Source organism: Drosophila mauritiana, chromosome 2L, assembly GCF_004382145.1.
Source record: "Drosophila mauritiana strain mau12 chromosome 2L, ASM438214v1, whole genome shotgun sequence".
NCBI classification, from domain to species: Eukaryota; Metazoa; Arthropoda; class Insecta; order Diptera; family Drosophilidae; genus Drosophila; species Drosophila mauritiana.
Window position 1 is genome coordinate 4008538 of NC_046667.1, and position 23199 is coordinate 4031736.

The 23199-nt window shown below is 42.6% G+C and overlaps 1 protein-coding gene and 1 long non-coding RNA gene across 4 annotated transcripts in view; one reads left to right on the forward strand and one right to left on the reverse strand.

The window, feature by feature from the left end:
• The window catches only part of LOC117141159 (Down syndrome cell adhesion molecule-like protein Dscam2), a 79576-nt gene that overhangs the window by 44238 nt on the left and 12139 nt on the right, over window positions 1-23199 (forward strand). For all 3 annotated transcript variants that reach the window (XM_033304535.1, XM_033304614.1, XM_033304692.1), the window contains exons 4-7: window positions 679-939; window positions 1003-1199; window positions 18891-21080; window positions 21670-22176. In XM_033304535.1, coding sequence (XP_033160426.1) covers window positions 679-939; window positions 1003-1199; window positions 18891-21080; window positions 21670-22176 — 3155 coding nt within the window. The remainder of the gene's footprint in view (window positions 1-678; window positions 940-1002; window positions 1200-18890; window positions 21081-21669; window positions 22177-23199) is intronic.
• LOC117141671 overlaps window positions 22543-23199 on the reverse strand; it is an 85998-nt gene continuing 85341 nt past the window's right edge. The window contains exon 3 of the long non-coding RNA XR_004459500.1: window positions 22543-22624. This is a non-coding gene — a long non-coding RNA (uncharacterized LOC117141671). The remainder of the gene's footprint in view (window positions 22625-23199) is intronic.

Sequence of the window (23199 nt, forward strand, 5' to 3'; positions counted from 1 at the left end):
TTACGCCATAAGAACCCTCAGAGCTTAATAGTCCGGCACATAAAAATAACAATAAGGTAAACATTGGTAAAATTCCAAAGACTGTGTGAAAATTACTTTCATTCTTTCCCTGTTTACCTTTTACTCGAGCTGCCAGTGTCTGGGACCCAGGTTCTTATTGAAAATTGTCTAGGAAAAATATGCAAACATTTATTCGAACGTTGATTTTATTTATATTGGTCCTTCGTGCATCCCCCTGAAAACTCCTTGTCGTGTCGCCTTCCTCGTCAAATATTACCATTTCGTATTTATTTATATTACGAGCGTTTAAAGTTTGGCCACCTGCGGGCAGAAAACAGGAAGCGAATCAAGGACAAGAGTGGGAAAATCCAATATTAGCACAATTAGTGACGGCCACTGAGGAGGAGTCGGGCATGGCGCACAGAAGTCGCCTGGAAGTTTTCAAATAAAAATAAATTGATTTCGAGGCAAATGGAAATTGATTGACTGGATTTTGACATTTAACCTTTGAAGCTTGTTTCCTTTTCCGCTTTTCCGAAAAATACACGCAATACGCAGCTCAAGCATTGGGTAAATTCATATATTTAAGTACTTAAACGCACAGCTCTTGGCATTAACTACCTATATTTCATTTCGTATTGAACTCTTCACTGATTTTATTTCCCTTCTTCCTTTCAGACTCGACTTTCAACCGGAGCGTGGCATTTACGATCTGCAGATCAAGAATGTGTCCTATAACCGCGACAATGGACGCTTCGAGTGCCGCATCAAGGCCAAGGGAACAGGCGCCGATGTCCACCAGGAGTTCCACAATCTCACGGTGCTCACACCGCCTCATCCACCCGTGATCTCGCCGGGCAACATAGCCGTGGCCACCGAGGACAAGCCCATGGAGCTCACATGCAGCAGCATCGGTGGTTCCCCCGATCCCACCATAACGTAAGTTCGGAATATATCTGGAACTACTCTATAAGTTTACTTATATTTAACCCCTTTATACAGTTGGTATCGCGAGGGTTCGAATACGCCCCTGCCAGCGACGGTATTAAAGGGCGGAACCAAGGATCAGCCCACCAATGCCACGCTATCCATAATTCCTCGCAGGGAAGATGACGGTGCCAAGTACAAGTGTGTAGTCAGAAATCGAGCCATGAACGAGGGAAAGCGATTGGAGGCCACTGCCACTTTGAATGTTAACTGTGAGTAGACCGAGCTTAGATATACTCTTTATACTTATGGCATACTCAGGGCGTTAGCATCTGATGCAATTGAATTGGAAATAAACGGGGGAGTCCATTTAAATCGCGATTAATACCAACCTTCAATATCAGCATAGATATACGATGCGCCCACTTTCAATCCCCTGGTAATCTTTGCAATTACTCGCACCCAAACCACTTGAGCATCGTTAATAATTTCCACAGTCAGACATGGAAAATAATTTCCATAAATGGCGAGTCTTGACCATTGCTAATTAGAGCCAATGGAAGGGGGAGGGGTGGAGCCTTGGTATTTTGTAGTGCTTTTCCACGCGGAGTCATCCATCCGACAAGTCGACCTTCTCTTAATTTGCATGCTATGCGGCAATTACAACACCATCTGAATATCTGGAAATTAGCATAATGAAGGAAGGAGACAATGAACAGCCAGTCCTCGGCGTTTAACCCTGTGTTTTTCGCATTTCCCCTCGCAAATGCACATGACACATTTCGTTTAAAGTATTTAGATGCAACCAGCCACACCACGAAACAAACACACCAGCAATATACAGCAACTAGCATATACGAGCAGCACGACCGACCGGCAATCGCATAATCGCATATATCTTTTTTAAAAAGCCAACAAAACCCAGGCACATAAATTACAAATGCTGACCTGAACCGACGACCTGCTGCTGACTGAACGCAAGTAATTAGAATACAAATTTATGTGCCACTCGTCGTCGCAGTTGTTGTTTAATTGTTGCTGCTGTTGTTGTTGCAACAAGTGGCGGTGTATTAGTGAAACTGCGCCAGTGTGCGTGCGTGTGTGACCTGCTAGCTGTTAACGCTGGCTATTAGGGCTAATCAAAAGGCAAATAAAGTGAAATATTGCCTCGGCCGCCGTGGCAAGGCAATCGGCTGTTTGGGCCTACACCTATGCACATGGCGAAAAAAGGTGTTCATTTAGTCTCGGAGTTTAGCCTGTCTTCAAATCACTAGGTTCTTTCAATCACTTTGAAAGGTGTCTGAAAGTATGCTACAATTTTACCAGTTTCTATCCGCACTTCTGCTAAAGTGTAGAAAAGCAACATTTTCCAACTAATTTTTTTAACTGTACCATTGGCTTTATAGCCCTACTATTACCTATCGCCATGGCTATCAACTGTGTAATTAATTCAAAAACAACACACACATGCAGAGGACGCTGTTGTGGCTGTAGAATCTGAGCTGGTGTTAGTGCTCGCATTAGTATTAGTAGTGAAAAGAGGACAAAATGCAAGTGGTCAGAAGGCTGTGCTAATTGCCGGGAAACTGAGAGAAAAAGAGAGCAAGAGAGAGAGCTTTGTGAGAATTGTATAATAGTCTGTAAAAAAGAATAAAGTTTAATAATTAAATTGCTAAAATTAAAATCTAGAATGCAAAAATATAGCTTATAGCTTGACAGTCGTACTATTTCATTTTGCTCTAGAATGAGCACTAATTTTCCATATTAGGAATGAGCTGCTCTATAAAACCGCATTCCAAACAAATATAAGCGAACCACGGCTCATATGCCCACCAGCACAGTGAGGCAATAAATTTGTATGGTAAACAACAACAGTGGCTGGAAATGCATTAAAGCCAACCGCCAACGTCGTCACACATGTCGTATGAGTAATGCCCACCTGACTATGTTAAAACTACACGAACGCATCATAAATAGATAGATATACATATATGTACATACATATGTATGTACCACATATTGACGCAACGCTAATTAAGCGCCTCTTGGAACGACCACGCCCACTTCAAATGGATTCCATCCAATGTGGGGGCATTTACAAAACTAAAAATTAGATACACGTGTAAGAATTTGTGTAAAATATGTAGGTCGCTTTCGGTTTAATTAGTTGGCCTCAGGCCACGCCCACAGCCGCCCACATTTGCATAAGCCACATTAAATGAGTGCCTATATAGATACACACAACAAATTCATTATGTTTATCTAAAGTGTTTGTTTACTCAAAAAGGTTTAATTGCGAAAATGTTAGAAAAAGTCAGTCGAGAAAAACCATGAAACCGCAAAGTAAATTTCAAGGGCTTTGTATTTGTAAATGTTTATTAATTGCTAGCGTTTAGATTTGTTGAATGGAGTTTTAATAAATTTCGCAACGACAACAGGAACCGCAAAAAGTGCAGGAAAAATAAGAAAAAAGGTCAGCAGGCAGAACAAACAAATCGAGACCGTAAAGGATATGTGAACTCTGATTGTGGCTAAGGATTTCCACTTGTGGTCACCTCCGGTTTTCACTGGGCTTTCCTTTGCCATTTTCCCCATTTCACTTTTCCCTCAGTAATGCGTTTTTAAGCAAGCAGAACAGGGTCCCGAGTAGATCAAACAGGGAAATGATGTCCTGCCTGTGTCCTGTCCTCTTTTCCTTTTGCCAGCCTTCAGGCATTTTGCGGTTGCTGCGGGCCAGAAATCCACAGGGTGGAGTGAATGGAGAGAAAAAAGGACTTAGGCTACTGAGAAATAGGGTGTATACTGGGAAAAGTTGGGCTGTTGTCAAGTAAAATCAATCAAAGTCTAATAAGCTTAAAGTTAATAACCTAAAAAATAAATGAAAATCAAGCAAATCAAGTATAAATGATTTGAAAATTGATAACTGATGTCTTGTTTTTCTCTGTGCAATATACTGAAACCCAAACAGACAGTTGAACCCTCTCCGGTTTTGTTTGTTTAGCCAACAGTTTGAGCCCTGAAATTAAATCAAAAGCAATTTAATTGAAATAAGAAGAGGGAAAGGGCGAAACCGAGAGACAATCTTGGCTGTTATCCTTTTACACAGTGATTTACGTTGGGCAATAAAAATTCACTTTTCCTGGCTCTGGCACTCGCTCTTCGGCCCATTGACACCTACAAATTAATCAGAAAATGAGCCACGTTCTTGGCCTAATCTCCCGTAATAACTCATTCCCAAATGGCCGGCAATAAATCGCAGGCAAAAGCAGTGGAAATTGTCGCGCTAATAACCGCAAAATAACAAAATTGCCACGAAAAATCAACGATGGCAATAATTTCAAATTTCTCAGAGGGCCGCTGGATAAAATGAAAGCGCCAAAGTCAAGTTTAATCTGGCCGGGCTCTAATGTATTGCCTTTGGCCTGAAGGGTCGTTCCTTACCTTACCTTTTCTATTCCTGATGAAGCCAATCGGATCGGAGGAGCGAGGAGCGGGGAAACACCGGAATAATGGTGGGTGAGTTTCCCATTTTCCACCTGCAAAAAGTAGGCAAGCAACAGACAGCTGCTCTGCAGGGATATATGGAAAGGGGCTTTTGTTTTTGATTCTAAGCTGACAAGGCAGGGCCAAATCTTGCACGGTCTTTACATTCTCCTCTTTCTATTTTTTCTATCTTTTTTTTTCATTTTTGCTGTCAAATCTTTGTCCCAACTCGAAAACCGCTTAAGTTTGTTGGCGGCTTAGCGCCTGCTGCCCAAAAAAAATACTAAAATGCGGAAAAAGGAGGGAATTCACAGGTTATTTGAACAGATGTGAAGAAATGGGCTGAGAGAAAGCCTATTGTATGCCTTGCATTTGGTAGTAATTTAAGATTATTTGCTAATTAAAAATAAACTACAGAAAAGAAATGCTCAAAGATTAATCAATGTAAATTGAAAGCTGAATCCAGCTTATCGGCTTGGGGATTTGCAAAATAATAACTTCAGCGTAATTTCATTTAATTTACCTCTTTCCATTTAGCCGCAGAAACAGTTCGTAAAGCATTTAAAGCAACTCGGCCTGCCTTAATGGTGATTCTCTTTAAAAATCATAATTAAGAGATACTTGCTGCAGGGCTTGCAGGCCCAGGAAACTCAATTTTTGCAACTCCTTTCCCAGGGGTCCATCGTTTTCCATAGTTTAATGTCAGGCAATTAACTTTTGTCTTGCCCCCCGAGAAGAGCGGAAAAGCGAATGAGAAGCGTGCGAAATGGAGGGAAAATGGGGGAAAAGCTGGAGGGACCGGGTTCAAAGAGGAGTAGGCCTGTCACATGACCTGCCAGTCAGCGATGAGATCATGCATAAAAAAGCCAAAGGAAAAGCCGGGAGGAAAACCGAAGCGAAGCAAAACCAAAGCGAACCGAACTGAACCGAAGCACGTCCTCAAATGGGAATGGAAATGTTAAATGTAAATGCGGCATATGGAAAAACGGAAAACGACCTTGCTCTGTGTTTGGGCCTTAACACCCGCAGTGGGTGGGGCTGGGCGGAAAATGGAGGGAAAATCAGGGGGGGAGCAGATTGGTAGATTGTCACAGGCAAATAGGCGGGACAACATGAAAATCAACCAAGCAAATGCCAATACACATGCAACGCCGGAAAGAAGCTGCCACGCACTGGGAAAAATATTTTTTCCAAATTGGAAGAATACATAAAAGTTCTTTAGATCCACCATAAATATTCTTGAATCAATAACGTCCGAATCTTGATGATATCTACAGAAAAATTGTAACTTTTATACAGTACTTGCACATCTTATTTGCTTAAGTGTAAAAATAGAAATGGTCGAGGATGTTGCGGCTGTGGCATTCAAGGATTCGAGGCTTAACATGGCGTAAACACAAAAGCCTCTAAAGGCATCAACTGCGGCATATAAAGTGGCATTACATTAGAGTACGAACCGGGAAAAAACCAAAAAAAAAAGAAGAAAAAACCATGCACACAGAAAATAAACGCAAACATGTCCTTTGGCAGGAAGTGCCGCAAAGACAAAAAGAGATTGTCGAGTGGCATCGTCGACGCATTAAATTGAAGATGATGACGATAATGCGCCAGATAAGTCTGAAGTCTGGAGTCGGGAGAGCCTGGGCTCAGGAGGTCTGAGGTCCATGGGGTCATAGGTAACAGCCAACTTAACGTCAATAAACGGGAGTTGAGGGGCGGAAAGGTCGCTCTTCGGTCGGCAACAAGCCATGAAAGGAGGGAAAAGTGGGGGAAAACAGCCACAGGATAACATCTGCCATTTGCGGCCAGAACGAAAGATGAAACAATGGGGAAACAGGAAAGCGGAGGCGGGCCAGCCGAAGGAAGACAAGAGGACATGTGGATGCTGGGTACTATTTACTTGGCATTAAGCAAACTTCAAATAAAAAGGATAACGAGCGCATTGCGAGACACGCAGGCAACTCAAAATGCCACTGGAACTGGCTCAACAATAATAACGAAAAAAGCGAGCAACCGGGGGGTAGACAAAAGCTGAGTGACATTCCCAAGTTGGGGAAATTCGAGGGATACTTCGAGGGACTTCGAGACAAAAGGCTGCCATGAAAGGCACGACAATTGCACACAATTTTCATTTATTGTTGGGCTACACATTTGGCCACATTATGTCAGACTTTTTTTTTGCCACCCCCTCTCGATGAGCAGAAACAAAAAGGCTTCTCCACAAATAATCGTACATTGCTCTGCCCATCAAAACAAAAAAAAAAAACTGAAAAAATAAAAGGAAACTTTCTAAGGACATGTGTGTGTGTGGAAATTTTCCGCAGATATGTATCCTTAACCATCCAGAAAAGAGTATTTCCCTCCCGAAAGGGAAACCAAAAATGCCGCCTCACATTTTGACGCTCCATTTCCATTTCTCTCGATTTTGCGTGTTGAGGTCACTTTCGGTTTTCGGGTTTTGGGTTTCGGGTTAGGATAGGTTTCAAATTTGTGCTTTTGGGGCCAAGACTCGGGGTTGGGCTAGGGCTAAGAAGTTTGATAAGGTTGCAGACATGCGGTTGAAATGTTTTCTTTGTTTGACATTTGAGGCGATTAAAATTAGAGACTTATGTAAAAGCCAAGACAACATTCCTCGGGCCAAAAATCTCACACACTAACGAAATGCATATTTTAAACTTTATCATTTGATGAATTTAATTCCATAACGGATACCTGTCTTATTAAAACACAATAGGGAAAGAAACTCCGCCATGGAAACATATATAACCCATAGCGTTCAGCGACAACTGAACAAATAGCAAACGCATAAAGCAGCCCCCCTTTCGGAGTGGGGAAAACATTTCAATTTTGCTGCGGGCTTCTGTTTTATTTCTGCGCTCTTCGGTTCCTCAGTTCGATGATATGCCAAACGACCAAAACAAACTTTGCATTGTTAGTCATGATGATGGCGATATACGCATATGTATATCCATCCATTCCCCCATATCAGGTCCTATTGTTGCCATACATATGGCGATGATGACTACGATGACGGTGATGATGATGATGATGAGGATATGTGTGTATGATGTCAACAGAGCAAACAGCACGCGTCGCTTGTCGCAGTTTCTAGGGCTGAGGAGGGGGCTTTTCAGGGGGGGGCGGGCCAAAGGATGGACAATGATTCGGCATTGTTTTGGATGGACTGGAAAACAAACGCCAACTGCCACGCCCACAAAACCGATGGCAACGGGAATGACAATGATCATTAAATATCTGCTGCTAATTAAAGTAAATTTTGCGATTCAATGAAACCGGTTGAGGGACTCGCAAACTACGGAGCTTTGAAATCACCAACCGCCCCCACCCACACCCAAAAACACTACATATGTATGTGCATATACCCCCAAAAATACACACACACATGTATGCACGTACGTAAACATGTCAATAATATTCAAAATTGAAATGTCAAAATGCTAATTTTGCACATTTGTTTGACTTTTGCAGTACAGGCAGGTACACAGAGAACAACGTTTGGTTTTTTGTCGACTTCCACTTCGTTCATATGCAAAAGCGGCTTGTATATTTTAATATAATTTAATTTTTTCATTAAAACTGGCTGTGCATATTAAATAAATTTCAACTTAATATTAGCCTGGGTATTTTTTTTTATGTGCCTCCCACTTTTGCCACTTTCAACCGACCTCACTCACTTCCTCCTCACATCTCGTTTTCCAGAGGAGAATGCAATGCAATTTGCGCAATGTGTGCAAATTTGCACAAGCCGCACCAAAAATTTTATTTACAAAATTTTCGTGCCAAATTTGACTTTTGCCAACGCACAAGAGGAGCTCCACAGAATGATGGTAAAGTCATGGGGAGATGCGGAATAGAAATGCCCGATATTTCTGCACTTCTCCAGCTGCAGCTGCAGTCCAAATATTTTTCCACTGACTGACTAATGAATTGAGCACTGGGACCCAAAAACCGAGTGCAACTGATGATCAGCTTACCAATTGTACACACAAAAAAATTAAGCCAATTTTCCTCCATTCATTTCTCGCTAATTGGTGAAAAGAGTGAGGCTCATAATGCACGTCTCATTTGTGATATCTTTGAAAATGTTCTAGTTTTTCAACTTGTAGTGGAATTTCTGACATAAAGTTAAGGTAAATGTATTGTTATAAATGGCCAAACTAAGTAAGGGATTTTTATTAAGACGAATGCAATCCTTACAGTTAAAATTGACAATTTAAAAAAGGCCATTCCGTCGGGGATATTCCACACAAAATGTTCACCGCAATACCTATAGATTGAATTTAGTAAAAAATCCGTTTTAAGTCGCCAAAACTATCCGAGGGATTTCTGTCAGTTGATAAAAAGCTTTCGGCAAAAGTGGAAGCCGAAAACCAAAAGGAATCAGAGATATATTTCCGTTTATAAATTGAAATCTATAGAGATTTTATTGTTCGGTGGTTCCATTGTTGTCTCTTTCCACAAAACTTGATTTCCATTAATTGCATTGCGCACTTTGTCGAAAACTGGCCTCGGGATTTGTCCATTTTTCGTGTAAATTGAATTGTAAATTTGACCAAAATATGAATTGTTTTGGTTTTGTGCAATGAATTGCATTTTAATTAAATTTTGCACATTTGCCGTCAGTCCCTTTGCCTCAAACATTTTTTTAAGCTAATTAAAAGTTTTTTTTTTTTGGGTTTCCACAATCTCCACATATCAACCAACCTAATTAGGTCAAACAGGAAAATGCCTTTTATCCTTGCGGACAGAAATCTAAACTTAAATTAAATTCTGATGCACTGTTATTTTTTCTTGTTGCAATTCGCTGAAGACTGCCAAGTTCTAAATATTTACAGCCATATCAAGGCGCACATATAAATTTATTGTGCCTGTAAAAGAGTTGCAAACAAGGAATTTTCGATGAGGCAGGAGAAGCTGCAGCAGAATGTGGCGTAACATTGGAGTACTAAAGTTTTTGGGGCACACATGTTGCTCAGGGCATGTTGCAGTCAAATTTTAAGGAATTTATGGCAAACTTTTAATACTCTCCCACAAGAACGGTTGCACAAAATAGGAATATTGTATTGGGAAAACATATGAGCAGGATCTTTAATGCATGCATGGCCATATAAATAAGAATCTAATTAAAGTTATATACGCAGTGGACACAGATTAAGTAAAGTATAGGACAGCTTAATTTGATGTTAAATATTTTGGGGCTTACTGAGAATTCTTGCCCCCTCCGGCATTTGAAGTCAATTTCCTAGTTCCCCAATCGAACTTCGTGAAAATGACTTCCATAAATTTCTTTTCCTACAAGTTCCTTGCTGGATCCCCTGAGTTAGAGAGGCCATAAATCATCATTATCATGTGTGGTAACTCGCAGGATAATACCCCGCCAAAGTTAGTAGAGTGCATAACAATTGACAGCCAACTGGCTGGAGGTCCCTACTTCTGCGGTCGCGTGTGTTTCGCATATAAGAAATTTCTTGGGGGGAAATGGAGCCAAGGCAGTGAACGAAAGTATGAAAAATCTGCAGGCAAATAAAGCCGGCAAATGTGGCAGAACGAACTGCAAAACTATCGAGGTTGCAGGGCGGGCAAAACCAAAAGAACGCAAAAAAAAAGCGCAAATGGAATATAAAAAAGGAAAGCGAACGCACAGCAAGAAAACTACGCAAAGTGCTGAACAAATGGAACAACTTACAGAAGCTAAAATGGCAAACAACCAACAGTAGTTGGGCAACAACAACTGGCAGCAATATGAACAACAATCTTGAATATTGCACGTTTACATATGTAGATACATTTCCTGCAGCAAATGCGGCAGATGCAGATGCTTCTCTGCCAGCAGTGGCAAATGCAACTGAACCGGAGTTCAACTCAAGCGAAGCTGAAACAGAATTGAACGCAAGAAATTGCTGGAAAAATGCGAAAGCAGTGCACTGCGAGAAAAAGCAAGCAATGCAAAGCAAACGAAACTGCTGATATACGTATTTCCTACTATTAAAAATGTAATTAAATTTTTAAATGCTTTAAAAGATGCATTAAAGTTTATAGTTGGTAAAAGACCATTGAACTCTTGCATTCAAAATGTATTGTTGCTTGTTTATGGAAGTTTTCCAAATTCTTAAATTTTCGTCTACCTTTAATATTATTACTTTACTGCACGCACACGTGCCAGCCAGTGGGTAAATTTAAAAATGTTATTTACATTTCGCCTGCTGTCGCTGCAGCCGTAGGAGAAATAGAGGCTTTCGAGGGACTGGGGCTTTGTTTACATTTAGTGCAGCTTCTACTTGACTTGCAGCAGCAAATAGAGCAGAGAAGAACTGCAGAACTGTAGAGCCCCCCTGCCCCCTTATGGAGGGGCAATGGCAGCTGATGTGGCCCGGGGGCCAAAACCAAAAGGCTGAAACGGTGGCGACTTTGGTTTCGACTTTGCCCGCTGGCCTCTGATAACAAAAACAGAACAACATCGGCAAGAGAGAAGCAACAGCAACACTGGCACAACTGAAATAGCAGTATATTCAGTACGGTTTTTGTAGCCGGCGTTTTGTCCCCAGAGGGTTAAATTCTTGCCACACACACACACCGATGATGAAGCGCCCCAAGTTATGCAACAGAAACGGCAACAAAAGCAGCTGGTGTTGCAATCATGACTGACTGGAAACCAGAGCATCGAATGGGAAAATAAGAAATGTCATCGGCAAAAAAGGAAAGTTTCAGCACTTGTCTACAACGTTATTGAAAAGTATCTACTTAAGTTTAATATTTTTAAACTTGCTGCAAAAGCTTTCTAAGTGTGTGTGCTCCAGTAGGTGAATAATTATTTTCTCTATGCTAATACTCATACTTTTTGAATATCTTCACCGAACACACAAGGTCCGATAACAATGGGCACACTCACTTCTCATGTTAGCCAGCCCACGTGGCCCAATTAAGCCATAATCTGTTCTTTGTTCTAGCCCGTCGTCCAAGCCCTATTTATGTATGTATACCTTCGTTTGCTATCTGGCGAAACAAAATCCATTCAGGACTGCCATGGCAGCGAGACAGTACCCTCTTGTATCTGAGATCTGCAGACCCAAACTAAACTTCCTGCCAGACGGAAACTTTTCCATCATACGCCCACATTTTCCATTGCCTTTTCAGACACCTCTCGAGGAAATTAAAGTAAATGTGTCAGTGGCAGATACAGATACGCACTGCAGATTTCCATTTCCGCCCTAATGCAATTTGCCGGACTGACAAAAGAAGCAGAAATCTTGTCAAATTAACTAAATATTTACAAAGGCAATGAAATTCTGTCTGGTTATTTTTTTTTATTGCGATGAAGCCAAGGAGTTGCAGCGCCAAATTAATTTAACATAAAATTAAAGGAAACGAAATAAAATGCAAGGGCGAAATTAAAAGCAAAGTTTAGTTTCCCATTTCCTTGGAGTTTTCTTCCTTTTTCTGCGCTCCCTGTCTTGTCTTTTTGTGGCCCCCAATGAATTTAATTATTTAGGTCAAAGGACAGGACAATGCCACTCGTTCCTGGCAATTTTTGCATTAGCAAAAATAGAGGAAGGATGGTATTGAGTTTATTATGGTGCAAGGTTATGACTCGATGGGGTTCCCTCAATTTTCTTCCTCCTTTTTGCCCCCCAGCAGGATTCGTTGGAAAACTTTTGCTTTTCTTGCCTCATTTTCCCCTCCCTTATTTGCTTTATTTTTCGTGAAGTCTTGCGCCTAATTCTCGAATACAATTTTCCGCAGTCTTTTCATGTTGGCCGAAACATTTTCACTCGAAAGTTAAACAAAGCAGCCTGCTGCAATTGCTCAACTGTTCCATCATTGGGATCATGATCATTATCTTCATCATCGCTTTTCCTGCTGCTGGAAAATTACGCCATTCAAGAATTTGCTTTACGTGTGCTCTCATTTTTTTTATTTAGTCGGGCTTTGCAAGTCACTCGGCCTATATAATTGAATACTCTGAAAGATAAATGCCAGTGGGTAAAGTCTAGTTTAAACATATTATACTTTGTTGTTAAATAATTTAAGGTTGTTGGGTAAATAATTTATTTGCTTGAAAAAAACTAAATTACTTTTGCTTTTCATGTGGGTTTGCAGTATTTAAAATAAATTTCTGCCCCACAAGGGTATTTAAACTTTCCCAACACTCAAAAAAAGAACTCCCAGGAGCATCTAAATTTTTCGCCAGCCTATCCAGAACTTTTGTTTACCTACTTTTTTTCGCCCTCGTTTCAGAACCTATTTTTTTTGTACGTCTGTGTTTTGTTGCGCGTCAAGTAAATAAATAAAAGCAAAAGTTTTTGGCCCACGACTCGAACTGTTACTTTTTGGACCGGCTAGTCTCGTATTTTCCTCGCCTTTTCCCTCAGCAATTTTCCCAACACTAATGACATCGTTTGCGGGCTCCGCTATTCCCTTTCCCTATTTTCTATCCAGATCTCCATGTGTGCGCCTGGAAAACTTTGTCAATAATTTTACTGCCTATTTAAAGCAGCCTCCGCTCCTGCTCCGGGATTTTCCCATTTCCATTTGCCAGCTCCCTTTTTTTTTATTTTGTTGTTTACCATTAAAATTCCAACCAGACAATTTACAAAAATTTGTGATGTTTAAATAGCGGGGCAGGAACTTTTTGTTCCTTTTAAATTAATTTGGGGCAGCTTTGATTGCGTCTGTTTTTCTCAGAGGTGAAGATCCGAAATTGTTTACGCCTAAAAACATGTGGAGGCCCATAAAATTAGAAGAACTTTTCATTGATTTGCCACAAATTGTGTGCCATAAAAATAAACTGGACAGATGGGAATGCGTTGCTCTCCAATTATGTTGTGTTTGCTCATTTGTATCTTTGTACAGCCGATGCACAGATACATCTGTTTGTTTACACGTTCATTTGCAGCAGTTTCTGTTTGTCGGCTCTGTAGTTTATCAATATGTTTTTCGCTTCGGGGAAATCGAGGAGTCCATAAAGTCATGCAACATTTATTAAATCTTTTGCTTGATTTTTACCAACAATTTTCTTCGGATACTGTGTGTTTTTGACCAAACATTTGCTTTGGTCGGCACAATTTGATTTCATTTTATGGCCAGCCATTGTCAGTTTCATAGTATATATATATGTGTGTATATATATACAAGTATCTTTGGGCCGTCGTATCTGTATCTGGTATCTGCATGTGTGTGGCCAATAAAATTTTTAGTACAATAAACATTTGTCCGTTTATCAGTTGGTTTTGCTCTCTTATTGCTTTTTTCAAAAGCTTTTTGCACATCGCCACGGTGGGCAAGAGGAAACCCAGGAATTCTGGAGATTTTTCCTTAGAAAATGACACAGAAACCTGAAACAACAAAGCCTTAAATTTTGCTCGAAAAGTGTATGTATTTTTGTATCTTTATATCTTCAGAATGGCGTATGCTGCTTCACTTTGATCCGCTTCGTGATCACTTTAAAGTGTTTCCACTTTGGACAACTCATGAGTGTATTTTTTATGTGCTTTGCTTTTTCAGGCACGTTTTTGAGTTTGTGTTTTATGTGCGGGTTCGGTTTTGGGCACGTTCGGATGGATTCGATCCATTTGTGCATTTAAAGATACAAGAACCTTTGATTTTTATTAGCAATGTAATTTAGCTTTAATATGCACTTTTATCTCGAATATTTTTCTAAATTTAAACGTATATAGACACCGCTAAGTAGGATCACTTTTATTGTCTTGCCTTCGAAATCAATTATCACATTGTTGGGAAATCGCCAACTACTCTTAATGGAGATTCTTCGGAGCGTCATTCCATGTATGTTCACAGCTTCTAAGTATCTTCTTCTGTTTCCGCTGAAACTCTTCATATCCAACTGGTTAGATCTGTTCAATTAAATGATTTTCTTGTTACCCAACCTAATGTGACAGCTAAATACTGTACGCCAAACTGGGAATGGATGGATAACAGGGCCCGGGAGGAGGATCTTGTTTATTTGTCTCCGTTGAATATGTCTTCCTGTAATTTATGAGCAGTGGCCAACGAGTTTCCTTGGCTATTTTTCCATTGCTACTGCTATTTGCCATTCTTGTTTCCGTGTGTGTGTGGTGTGCGTGTGTTTTTTGCCCCCCTGACCATCTCCTGGACCGCAGTTGTTTTAGTTTATGCGCTCAATTTAGTAACTAGTTAGCCAGAAATGGCCTGTACTGCTGGTCACTTGGCTCACACTCCGCACAAGTCCCCGAAAACCAAACAAGAAACTAATAAAAAGCCGAACCAGAAACCACAAGAGCTCATAGCTCAAATGCGCTGACAGCAGGCACGAGTTATGCGTACGTATCTCCACTCCACTCGAAAAAGAAGGAGGAATCGGGGGAAATCGGAGGAGGCACAATATGGGATGGAGTAGGTAGAAGTATGTGCAGCTTTTCCAACTAAATGCTATAAAAATTCTTGACTTAATAGCAAAACAAGACAGGGAACAAGCGTTCCTATGCGAGTGCCGGGAGTGTGTTTGACTAGACACAGTTGCGGCTGAAAAAATAGGAATAGGTTATAAAAATCGCAAAAACGACCGATAGGTGCTAAAACCAGATGCATGCATGTTTAAGTCATCTTAATTTGAGTGGATAATTTAAAAAAGCTATATTAAACATTATAAAATCTAAACAGCCGCTATTGTGTTGACCTGCGCTTTTAATTTGACCGCAGCTGTTTGGCCAGTGTGTGTCTCTGATGGAGAAACCCGTGTAGGGCCACTAAAGAAAACTAACAAGTTACACAAGCAAACCATCTGGTAGAGAAGGCAAGGTTGGGAATGGCATGAGTCCGGCTCCAAGGAGGAGGAGTGGAGCTTCAGCAGCTGGAGAAGATGCTGAAAGAAGTTCGAGGAGCTGTTTGTGGATCCACATCCATATGTAGCAGTTTGGAAACAAGAAAAACTTGAAAGGCCAAGGAAAACATTTAGTAGATGATGAAAATCATGGCAGCATCAACTTGAAGATGCCACACAACTGGCTGGCAGCGGGGTGCACTGGACGGAGGGGAGGGATGAGAGGGTCGAAGAACAAAGGCGAATCCGGGAGAGATTCCTGTTGATAAGACTGTGATTGGAAGAGGAAGCTCTGCCGACTCTCGATGGGTCAATAACATTTTAAGACACTTGTCTACTTAAAGTTAAGCGTTAATTGTTTTTGTTAGGTGAACTCGATGTCGGGCAGACAGAACTAAGTATCGATTTTATATACATATATATTTATGGGTTATTTTGAATGAATTTAGTAATAAATTAATGTCAATTTATTTTGAAAGGTTCCATAATATATTAGTTGATTTAAAATGACTTCATGACTTGACAACGCAACTTTACATCAAGCATAAGTTGTTGGCCTCTGGGGCTTTCAGAAGCCTTCTTCTTAAATTTTGGCAATCTGCTGGAAAATTTGTGTATCTTTTTAAACTTAACATTCATTAGTTACGAATAGAAAGGCCGGAGGCGAAACCGAAAAGAGAAGGTGGAGGAAAACTGAACTGGGGATAAGTCGTAGTCGCCTTATCATTTATCTTGGACCTCGGGCCAAATGTTTTCTGGCCTGCCAATTTCGCGTGTCTTGAATGGATGGTGGGTTAAATTGGAGGATGGATTTAGGGGGCGGTTGCGGATCAGGCGGAGAAGGAGGCGGGGCGGGGCAAGGACGAGTTGTTCGTTCGGTTTGGTTTTGCGCTGCTTGGTCATATCAAATCGCTTTTGCCTTGGCTGCCATGGCTTTTGTGGCCTGTGGCTCAGCGCGTGCCTTCCACAATTTTCCCGCTTCTGCGACCGCTTTTCCCACCCGCTGCTCCACCCGCAGCCCACACATCAAAATTGGATTTGGCCAAGTTAAGGAACGGCCATTGAGGGAGTTGAAGCTCTGTCGATTATTTTTAATGGATCTGCTGCGCGCGCGCCACATTCTCTTTTATTTTTTTCATTGCCTTTTCGTAATTAAAATTAAAATTAATATTAGCTGACTGCTGTTTGCTCTAATTTCATTGCTCTTTTGATAGTTGTTTTCTTCGTGTTCAAATTGCCCATTTTTCAAAGAATATTTGGTGCAGCTTTGTTAGATCTCGAGAAATAATATTTTAAGCTTGACTTGTCCTCATTCATTTAGTCGTTTAATTCCCTAAATCCGTTAGGCATCCGAAACGAGTTTAGACCCAGCTAATTGCCTAAAAAGATCCTTGGATAAATTGCGTTAGACCCTATCGCATTTATTCGAGTTGCTAAATTGAGTTAGGCGAATGTGAAAAATACCAAATTAAATTTAGCCTATTTGTCTCTTTATTCAGGATTGGCCGAATGAATTGCTGTACAGATCTAAACTAAATTTTTAATTTTTTTCTACTTAGGTTTTCTGTTTAAATGATGGTTTTCCATTTTTTTCTCCATCTATTTTTGTTTGAGGGTCCTTTGTGTTTGCTAATAGTATTTTCCAAGTGAATGCTTGGGTCGTTTTTTTTTCTTTTTGAGTACTTGTAAATGGGGGAAAGGCAGAGACCTGGCAACAATTTGGCAATTGATTGGAAAAATATTTCTAACACGATTTTCAGGGGTCCCCTTATTTTTCGCATCTTCCCACTTTTTTCTTTATTTTTTATTTTTTTTGTGATCCTGCAAACTAATTCAATTATTTGCGTACATAATTTAAGGACCATGTCCAAGGGCGTTGAGCAAAAAATTTATATGCAAAACACGCATAAAATTGTTTGCTCCTTCTCTTTCACTTCCCTGCCGTCCGTCTCTCTCTCATTTTGGTTGATTATTTATGAACACGAAGCGTTGGCTATGGAAATAATTGAAGGAACTTCACTTCACTCGACGACTGCCGTTTCGCCGGGGTCCATTTTAAAGTAATCAAGGGAATGAAGGGCCTATTTTCAGGTCACTACCCCTTGGTTTTTCCCGCCCGGAAAATCCGTGGAATGCAGTGCTGAAACGGCCTGGCCCAAATGTTGAAAACATGTTCGCAAAGTGACAATTAAGCCAATTTGAAGCCATTTAGCGGGCAAGAACGCAAACAAAAACTGTGGCAAGCTCGGCAACTGAAAACAGAGCATTAAGTTCGGGTAATACATTGTATATACCCTTTATATAGTGAACAGAACAAAGTGAAACAGAAGCAGGTCTTGATTTCTAACCAAACAATGCTTTAATGGTCGCCGGGTCGGCGAACAAAGCCAGACAATCAAATGTAATTACACGCACATAAACACGCAAAGACGATTCTGCGACTTGAGCTGGGGTTAAAGGTACACTTTGAGAAAATTCTGAGAGCATTGAATATTGTCCCAAAAATATGATTGCTAACCAACCACATTTAATTTGTCAGTAAATATTACTCTTATACTAAGAATTAGTTTAGCTTTCACTTTTTGCTCAATTAAGACGTGTACTTCTGTTAAGTTCTTTGTCGCAACAAATTTTTGAAGTGCTGAGACACCTGAACCCACCTTTTAGACCTTTCATAAGAGGTAGCCACGAGAGAATCGCGCAATTTACTATAATTTGCAGGAGGAGATTGCGCAAGTGGAGATGGATGGATGGGGTAAAGGGTCCAAGTCGAAGACCGTGCTCCAGTTTCTCAAGATTGCGGCTGCTAAAGTTCTCTAGACTGCCGCCACATTTCCACATTTTTTTTTTGTTCGCCGGCCGTCAATGGTGCGGAGTGCGGGTTTATGGGCAAAGTCATTAGGCAGCTGGCGACACTTATCCAGGGGGCAGTTAATTACAAAGTGGTTGCGGTGGCTCAGACATAATTTCACGCCATTTGCGGTGCATAAGAGGTTGCTAATGCTGGACTATGACTTGCAGTCAGCAACTCCAACTTGGCCACTAACTCGGCGATGAAGTGCAGGGGCGGAGTTTCCCAAGGGAGCCGGGAAAGTGGGAGGGAAATTAACTGCAGGTGAATAAGATTCCTGTGCTAAACTTATTTTTAAGAGCCACGGATATCCTTAAGTTCATTAAATTGGATTAATTTAAGTTACTCAGAATATTTAGTAAAATTTACTGGAAGAAATAATAATAATAATAAATTTGAACATTCCTGCCCCTTTTGTTCAGGGAAATATCGAAAGGTTGACCCCTTCAAAATGGGTTACCACTTCCATTAACAACAAATTACCTGCGTAAAGCCCTGGCTCTTCCTCTCTTTCAACTTTGCTAATGAGTCTCTTGGAGTCTTCGGCGTTGGCCGACCTTCAGACACTTCATTAGTTTAATTAATAATTGACAAATTTCGTGTCTAATCAGCAGACTAATCATAACCAGTGCTCCCGCTCTCGTTTTCCCTGACTAATTCAATTAGAAGTTTCGGATTTTGCCGCCTGATTATGCCAAAAATGCTGCGTGTTTATTAATTTTCATCCAGCGGTTTGCTTTGATTCCAATTCAGCCTGTGTGACTTGACTAATTTTGCCTACTTTTCTGTTTTTGCCTCCGCTTTTTTCAGATTACCCCCGAGTCGAGGTTGGACCCGAGAATCCTTTGCGGGTGGAACGTGACCGGACTGCCAAGCTGGAGTGTAATGTGGATGCCAAGCCGAAGGTTCCCAATGTCCGTTGGAATCGCAATGGTCGGTTCATCAGCTCCTCATTAGTTCACACGATCCATCGGGTGAGTGTTCAAGATGCCGGCAAGTACACCTGCATTGCGGACAACGGTCTTGGAAAGACTGGAGAACAGGAGCTCATCCTGGACATCCTGTACCCACCCATGGTGGTGATAGAGTCCAAGACGCGAGAGGCCGAAGAGGGCGATACAGTGACCATTCGCTGCAATGTCACAGCCAATCCTGCACCCGTGACAATTGAGTGGCTCAAGGAGAACAGCCCCGACTTCCGCTACAATGGCGACGTACTGACCCTGAACTCCGTGCGAGCCGATCATGCCGGAAACTACATCTGCCGTGCCGTAAACATAATGCAGAGCCAGGGAATGGAGCGCAGTGAACGAGTGGGTAACTCCACGGTGGCGCTGCTAGTTCGTCACCGACCAGGACAGGCGTACATCACCCCCAACAAGCCCGTGGTTCATGTGGGTAATGGTGTCACCTTGACCTGCTCCGCCAATCCGCCAGGCTGGCCAGTGCCACAGTACAGATGGTTCAGGGATATGGATGGAGAGTTCTCCAGCACACAGAAAATCCTTGCACAAGGCCCTCAGTACTCGATACCCAAAGCTCACTTGGGTAACGAGGGCAAATACCATTGCCATGCTGTGAATGAACTGGGCATCGGAATGATGGCCACCATTGTCCTGGAGATCCACCAGCCTCCGCAGTTCTTGGCCAAGTTACAGCAGCATATGACCAGAAGAGTGGCCGATACGGACTATACGGTCACCTGCAGTGCCAAGGGAAAGCCAGCACCCAGTGTGAAATGGCTGAAGGACGCAGTGGAAATTCTGCCCGAGGAAAATCTGTATGAAGTGCAAACCAATCCCGATCAGGGTTTGAACGGCATGGTCACGGTGCAGAGTCAACTTAAGTTCCGTGGAAAGGCCAGACCGAATGGAAACGCTTTAGTGCCCGGAGATCGTGGCCTGTACACCTGTTTGTACCAGAACGAAGTCAATTCGGCCAACTCATCCATGCAACTGAGGATCGAACATGAGCCCATTGTACTCCATCAGTATAACAAGGTGGCCTTTGATATCAGGGAGACAGCCGAGGTGGTTTGCAAGGTTCAGGCCTATCCCAAACCCGAATTCCAATGGCAGTTTGGCAACAATCCATCGCCCCTGACCATGTCCTCCGATGGTCACTACGAGATAAGTACCACCACCGATAACAACGACATCTATACCTCCGTGCTCAAGATCAACTCGCTGACTCATTCGGATTACGGAGAGTACACCTGCCGGGTGGCCAACACCTTGGATACGATTCGAGCTCCCATTAGACTGCAGCAGAAAGGACCCCCGGAGAAACCCACAAACCTGCGAGCCACCGAGGTGGGTCACAATTACGTATCACTGAGCTGGGATCCCGGATTCGATGGTGGTCTGAGCAAGACCAAGTTCTTCGTTAGCTATCGCCGTGTGGCCATGCCGAGGGAGGAACAATTGATACCGGATTGCGCCACTTTGGCCAACTCGAATTCGGCTTGGGTGGAAGTCGATTGCCAGCGGGATATTCCCTGCAAGGTGACAGCCCTGGAGCAACACCAGAGCTATGCCTTTAAGGTCAAGGCCCTGAATCCCAAGAGCGATTCCCCGTACTCGAGTGAAATCATGGTGACGACAAAGGTCAGCAGGATTCCGCCACCATTGCAGGTGACCTATGAGCCGAGTACTCGCACTCTCGGCATCGATGTGGGGGCCACGTGCTTGAACCTGGTGGCCGTTGTGGAGTCCATGGTGAATGCAGATTCTCCGATGGCCGCCTGGGAGGTGGTGACCACCATGGATAACCTGCAGCTGTCCGGAAACGGACCCACCCACAAGGAGAAGATCATCGAAAGAATAATTGGAGCCCGGCGAGTCGGCGGTGGACGTGCTCTGGGGCACACCATCAGCGAGGACGAGGATGACAATGGTCTGAACTCGCTGGCCCTCGAGGACGAAAACAGTCCCACTGTGCGGGTCAAATTGTGCCTGAGGACCAATCCGGACCACTGCGGCGATTACACGGACGCAGAAAGTGAGTACAAAAATGCATTTCACTATAGTAAGTTAATCTTTAAATCGAAACAATCACAACAAAGACTCGCAGTTAAAAATTGAGATTCTCGAAATGAGGAATGCGCTGAAGTGAAGTGGGTGGAAAATGAATAGAGTATTTTAACGAAAATAGCGAGGATTGGTTGGCTGGCTGGCTGGAAACTCCCGCCGATGCTGATGATTTCCATTATATGCAAAGCCATTACGAGCAATTGCACCACTTGAATGACCGGCTGCCGGCGGACCATCAATCACTCATCCCGTCAGTGGTCTCTTCACTCCTTGCCACCCATCTTTCAAACTGCGAACCATCTATCCAACCATCCACCAAGCAACCAACCATTCATCCATCCACTTCAGCTCCTCGCGATGCATTTTTCATGGCTTCATTTCAACCCGCTCTCGATTACAGAGCCAAAAACTGGAATGAAATTAAGAATTTGACTTGGAAATAGCACGATTGAGGAGCTTAATAGATATTAAAAAATATGTTGATGATATTATCTGCTTTTAGAGCTTTATATATGTGACTTGCCAAACTAATCCCTTCTCTTTCTTTACCCCTATAGTCGGCAGGCCGTATATAGCGGAGGCTAGTGCCCTGGCCACGCCCACTCTCATTGCGATAATCGTGTCCTGCGTGGTCTTTGCCCTCTTCGCCGGCCTAATCCTGATGTTCTGCCGCTGCAAGCGCAATCAATCGAAGAAGAGCGCCGCCGCCAAGGATTACGAGATGGACTCGGTGCGTCCTTCGATTGTGGCCGCCCAGCAGAACCAGGCGCCACCCCCCTACTACCCCGCCTCTGGGCTGGACAACAAGGCATTGGAACACTCAATGGATCTCGCCCTCAGCATGGAGGATCAGAAAACGGCACTGTACGCCACCCAGAATGGATACAGCTATCACCCGGGAAGTGGCGTGGTGGGCGTTGGCATGGGCGGCGGCGTGGTGGGCGTGGGTGTTGGCGGCAGCGTGGTCAGCGGAATGGGCGGCGGAGTGGGCGGAATCGGAGGCAGTGGCGTCGGAGTCAATGGAATACCTGGACTGAGCGCACACACGATGCCCGGAAATGAATGTGAGTACAAAAAAGAAAAACAATTAATAATTCATAGCTATAGTATATAGGAAAATACTAGAAGGTTTCATGATTTTTATGTTATGGATGTTATGTGGACCAGATAGGATCGGGATTTTTCAAACCCTTTTAATAACTTTGTAAAACTTTAAGTGTTACCCACGTGCAGGTGTCAACACACAAAACTAAAAGATCGAAAACCAAAGTGTGAAATACTTCCGGTTGGGACGTGTCCTTAGGGTCCCTTTTTTATCCAAAGGTATTGGGGCACTCACCTCCGTTTGGTTTGCGGTGATTTTTCATTGTCCACACAAATACGTACACTTCCGCACAAAATGAAATCCGTGCTGACGTTTAAAAGGAACATTTTCGGAGTGGAATGGCATCCGAGGTGGGATTTCCACGGCGATTTTTTCTCTCTCGAAATTATGCTGCCCCTGAAAACGGGCTGGAATGGAAAAGTGCGAAATGGAGTTGAGTGCAAATCGATGGCGGCGAGAGCATTCATCAAGCGCGGTTTGTGTTCTGTCAGCCACCCTGCCCCCTTCTACGCACCTGGAAAAGCGGGGAAAAGCACTTTCCACTTCCGTTGTAAATTTGTTGAAACAGCAATTTTTTCTAAACGCTTCAACATTTGCTGCCACGTTTTTTTCCTCCGCACACTGTTTGTTGTTGGTCGGTAGCATTTTGTAATACACTTTCCATTTTGCAATTGTAGCTGTCGTCCATTCATCGTGACGTCCTTTCCGCCCACTTGTCCTCCCATTTTTCTGGAGTCCCTTCGAGTGGGGGAATCCCCTGTTTCTTTTCACCGTGACTCTTGTACTCGGTTTGAATGCGTAAAACTGGACTGAAGCTTTCCGTTCAGAAAAAGTAAAAACCTCCCTCGTTTTCCCCCTCAGCGGTTTTACACAATTCATTATTAATTGTGCTGGTTTTCGTTTACTTCCTTTTTTTTTGCCCACTCACCCACACATTGTAACCTTTCACATGGAGGAGGTAAAAAACGTAAGGCACTTTCTA